This window comes from Condylura cristata, unplaced genomic scaffold, assembly GCF_000260355.1.
Source record: "Condylura cristata isolate star-nosed mole 26May11 unplaced genomic scaffold, ConCri1.0 scaffold00012, whole genome shotgun sequence".
In the NCBI taxonomy this organism is placed as follows: domain Eukaryota; kingdom Metazoa; phylum Chordata; class Mammalia; order Eulipotyphla; family Talpidae; genus Condylura; species Condylura cristata.
In genome coordinates this window covers 18096457-18101572 of record NW_004567113.1, presented here as the reverse complement: position 1 = coordinate 18101572, position 5116 = coordinate 18096457, and the positions used below count along the sequence as shown (strand labels likewise).

Genomic DNA, 5116 nt, shown 5'->3' with positions numbered 1-5116 from the left:
GACTACGACTAATAACACCCATTAATTAGCACTAATTATGTGCTAGGCACTAATCTAAGCACTTGAAAAATATTGACTCACTGACTCATTGAATCCTTGCACCAATCCCGAGGTGGCAGTCCCTATATTTATTCCCACTTTGCAGACAAGGAATCTTATCTCTATATATCTATCTCAGTAAGTGGGGGAGGCAGGATTTGAAACAGACAATTCAACTCTAGAGGCAGAGCATAAGCACCTGGGGCGGGAACCAGGATTTTATCATGAATTCCAGTACCGGGAATAGCGCTGACTCATAATAAAGGAGTCCATCAGCAGCCAGTTATTGAGCAATCAATTATGTTGGAAGCATGATGCAATTTTACCATATAGCCGTTCTGCAGAAGAAATATCCTACTGCCTAATTCCCCTATTTTTTCCCTCTACTTCTTAAAATGTGGTAAGGAGATACTTATTGGAAATAGCATTGCCAGGAGGTATTTAGAGAACACTGCAACAGGGGAAATGCAAGCACCTCCCTCTAGTAATCTTTTTTAAAAGATTTATTTATTTATGCACACAGAACTGGGGTACAAGCCAGAGGTGCAGGGTCAGGGGAGGTCTGCAGTGCCATATGGGTCACCTCCTGGGCCGGGAATTGAACTTGCCACTGAAGCAGCTGCGGCTAGCTTGCAGTGCTGCGTCTTTACTCGTTGCACCACCAGGGAGGGCCCCTAGTAAGCTTTTAAAATGTGTCTAAAGCAATTCTCTGAATTCACCAGCATTTGGAATTGGTGGCCACTGCCAGGGACTCTAATCCACTCTGCCACTGTGATCTCTCAGACTCAAGAGGGATGGGAGAAGGATTTAGAGGCAGAATTAATGGATTCTGGAAAATTGGTCTACAACTAGGTAGATGGGATCAGAAAATAGGGGAAGGCCCTAAAAGTCACCAAAGAAAAAGAAAAACAAGGGGCCTCCTTCCAAGGGAGAGGTTGGGGAACAACTCTACATGGCTCAATTACTATATTCTGCCAACTCAGGAGGAACAGCTGCATTTCGAGACATAACAGAATGAGACTGAGCCCATCACAAAGCCATTCTTTGTTGAGATGTCACATGTGTGCGCCAAAGACCAGCAACAGTTCAGACAGATGTAAACAAAACCCGTGCTCCCCAGGCAGCAGGGACAGCGCTCTTGGGAAGAGAGGACTCAGGCCACATGTGGTCTTGCCGTAGTTCCAGAAGGAGGCAGTCAGGACTCACCTGTAGGTATAGGGCCCCACTTCTTCTAACCGCGGGATCTCGCCTCTGAGGATCTCGTCTGGATTCGTGACATTGAAGAAATAGAACTGCGTATACACGGGCAGAGGGGGATTCTTCCAGGTGTCAAAGGTCTCAGTGCCATTCCTTAGCACAATAGTCTAGGAGAGAAAACCAAACAGAGACTTACAACGGAGAGACAGTTGGTTCCGAACACAGAGGCAAAGAGAGAAACACATCCTAACCTGACCTGCTATTCGATTTTCTTCACGGGCATGCGTTCGACTATAGTCCTTTGAGAGCCGATATAAAACCCATGGCCCTATTTAGCCACGGAAGGGCCTCAATTAAGTATTGGTGGTAAAAAGGAGATGTGGAAATCACAGTTCATGGATGGGAGGTGTCACTAACGCCCTAGACCGAGCACCCAAAAAGCCCGTTCGGTTATGTGATGAAGAGTCCTCCTGTCCTCAGGCAACTCTAAGAAGTACCCTATGAGCCCTGCTTGCCCATATGAGAATGGGGAGACAGACCCCAAAGGCGAGCTTCCATTTGAGAGACCCCCATTCATCCCTAAAACCTCCACTGCTAGGGCTTTTCATGCTTTTGCTCATTCAATTCCAAATAAACCCGTAACACAGAGAGGCCTGTCCCTGTTTTAAAGATGAGGAGACTGCAGTGATGTCATTAGGGTATCCTTGGTCTATAATTCTCCCCCTTTCCTCTATCCTTATCCTTATAAGATGAATTGTGTCACCTCCCCATTTGTACATTTAAGTCCTAACTCCTAGTACCTCAATATGTGACTGTAAGTTCTGTGTGCATAAGTAAATAAATCTTAAAAGGCCCTGCAGGATCTTTCAGGAGGTCTTTAAGGTTAAATGAGGTCATTAGGGTAGGATGCAGGCCCATCTGACTGATTCTGTAAGATGTTAGGACATGATACACACAAAGGAAACAGCATGTGAAGAAAGAGGAAGCAGCCAGCAAGGGAACACCAGACAGATGCCTCAAAAGGAGCCAGCCTGACGACACCTTGATCTTAGACTTCAAGCTTCCACAAGTGTGAGACAATACATTTCCAGGGTTCAAGTCCCCCAGTCTGTGGCATTTCTCACGACAGCCCTAGCAGGCAAGTACACCACCATGGGCCCTCGAGGAGGTTTCTTCCTACCTTACTGATGTTAGCCTCAGCCGAGTGACATACCTTGACCAAGTGAATGTAGCTGGAAGGGCAGTACTCCAATTTTGAGTGAAGGCCTTCAGAGGCAGGCTAACTCACCAGACACACTCTTCCAAGAGAAGAGTGCAGCCCACAAAGCTGCTGATCCTTCAGCCCAGGCCCTAAAGTGTCATGTGCAGGGCCCTTCCTGGTGGTGCAGCAGGTTGAGACGCAGCACTGTAAGCCACCTGCAGCTGCTTCAGTGAGAGTTTGATCCCCGGCCCCAGGAGGTGACCTATATGGCACAGCAGACCTCTCCTGTCTTGCCAGCTGCTCCCCTCAGAGCAGGTGAACCACATGGCGTGGTGCAGCAGACCTCTCCCATCTCACCTGCTGCTCCCTCAGCCATGGATTTCAGTCCATCTGCCTGTTCTGCTGCCCATTCTGTCTCTGGTGAATCTTCTCCCTTCCCCCACACACCTCTGGCCTGTGTCCCCATTCTGCATGCATAAATGAATGAATCTTAAAAAGCAGTAAGTCCTCCACCTGTTAGTGGAAGTAAGCTACATTTTTACAGTAAAAGTAATGCACTACACACAAAAAAGATAAAAACACAGTCTGAGAATAAACTAAATGTGAAGAGTGATTAATCTGGAGCATTGTTGTTTGCTCCTTAATGATGTCTTGTTTTTCAAATGTTTTCTAATACATTTTTGAAAGTTAACGTTGAGAAAATTTTTAAAAAGAAAACCAAATGGGAAAATGGGATCTATTGAAAAAAGGTCAGGTCCCTATGAAACAATAGGTGGCCCTTGAACTCACCTGTCCCTCCTCTACCAGAGAGGTTCTAAGGGTTAAACAAAGGAAGCGGCTTCAAACACAGGAGAAAAATGGTGGCAACTCAGCAGGATTTAAATTTTACTAGCCCAGGCCTCTAGCTTAATAGAAGAAATGTTGCAAGGAAACTTAATAATAGGGCTGTAATTAAATAGGAAACATCCCAAGAATCTCTGTAGGGAAAAACTATGTGGCCATGGGCTAAATTAATTGCAGAAAGGCTCAGCCTATCAAAGCAAGGTTGGCCATCTGGAGACAAGTAGATCTGGGGCCACAAATTGGTCACTTTCAGATCTGGCATTACTTGTGGTTTAGTATCAGTTAAGAACGTCTTATCATCCTATTTCTATCCAAATCATACAGTACTGAAATATTCTTAACTTTTACTATAATACTGATTGAACTGAGGTCAGACTGACAAGACAGAAAAATCTAGAGGCAAGTCATGAAACCCCTTTTATTTTAATAGTGGGATGTGGCTCAGACTCTGATTGGTGATGCTCTCCCACCTGCCCTGAGCTGGTTCTTATTCTGTCATTTTAGGCTTCTTCTCTCTCTTTTTTTAAACAGAACTTTGTGGTCTTTGATCTCATTTTCTGAACAGGAGTTGGTATCTAGGAGTTGCTCTGTAGGACAGCATCAAGCTCAGATAGTAAAGAGAAACCCAGAACAGGAAAGGCCTCAGACGGATGAGACAAACTCTGAGGCCCTGGAGCTAAGACACCAGGCTCGAGCTCATACTGAACACTGGATCTGGCATTACACTGCCTTCTGGTGTCTCTACCTTTGCATACAACACTTTTTTTTTTTTTAGATTTATATATTCATACAAAACTGGGATACAGGCCAGAGGTGCAGGAGCAGTGAGAGGATTTACCAGAGACAGAGTGGGGAGCAGAACAGGCCGACTGATGAAGTACACTGCTGAGGGGAACAGTGGACAGGTCAGGAGAGGTCTGCTGCGCTATATGGGTCACCACCAGGACCCGGAATCGAACTTGCACTGAAGCGGCTACAGCTAGTGCTACATCCTAACCCGTTGCGCCACCAGGGAGGCCCCTTTGCAAACAACATTTTAATAAAACAGGTATATACATTTTAAATACAGAAGTTATAGGAAAGAGTCTCTGTCACACAGAGTATACATATAACGCCTAGAAACAATTCAGTAACTTTAATTTAACCTACCGAAAACTAATGTTAACTATGAGAAATTTGACATGCAAATAACACTTTGCCTTTTTTACAAAATTCTGAAGGTTCACAGATGTTTGCAAAGTCATCTGTCATTAAAGCAAGAACTTCCTTTCTTGTTCACACATTTCTAGAAAAGGGCAGGGCTTAATTTTACCTCCTCCATGAGTTCCCTGAGTAGACTTCAGCTGGATGGATTGCTCCTTCTTTTGAATCTCATAACATACTACACAGGAATTTCTTAGAAAAGGTGCTCAGGGAAGAATACATCTTCTAAATTGAAGCTGACTGGGGTCAGCAAAAGCACATGAAGTTAGTAGCTGAAAATGAGAAAGGAAATCCAACTACTCAGGATCTATGGTTAGTTAACACACTAGTTTACTTGTTGGTTTTACAAGACAGAAGGTGCTGACTTTCCAAAAGAGAGTAGGTTATTTTTCTTTTGTCTTTACTATTCCTCATTGTCTAGGACAATGCATTTCCTGGAGAAATATTTATTTGATCAACAAGATATAGTACTAGAAAACTTACATGGTAGCTTCCATTAACTTTGCTTACAAGATTCTGGTGAGGAGAACTTAAAGTCAGATAACTGGAGAAGCATGCCAATGGTCAAATGCAAAGCCACACTGCCAGACCTTGTAAAAGCAACTCTACAACTACAAATCCAAGACGGGGTTA

At 44.3% G+C, this 5116-nt stretch overlaps 1 protein-coding gene across 1 annotated transcript in view; it reads right to left on the bottom strand.

Annotated features, from left to right (window-relative positions):
* SCARB2 (scavenger receptor class B, member 2) overlaps window positions 1-5116 on the bottom strand; it is a 46786-nt gene that overhangs the window by 26910 nt on the left and 14760 nt on the right. Inside the window, exon 2 of the mRNA XM_004681200.2 lies at window positions 1246-1403. Coding sequence (XP_004681257.1) covers window positions 1246-1403 — 158 coding nt within the window. The remainder of the gene's footprint in view (window positions 1-1245; window positions 1404-5116) is intronic.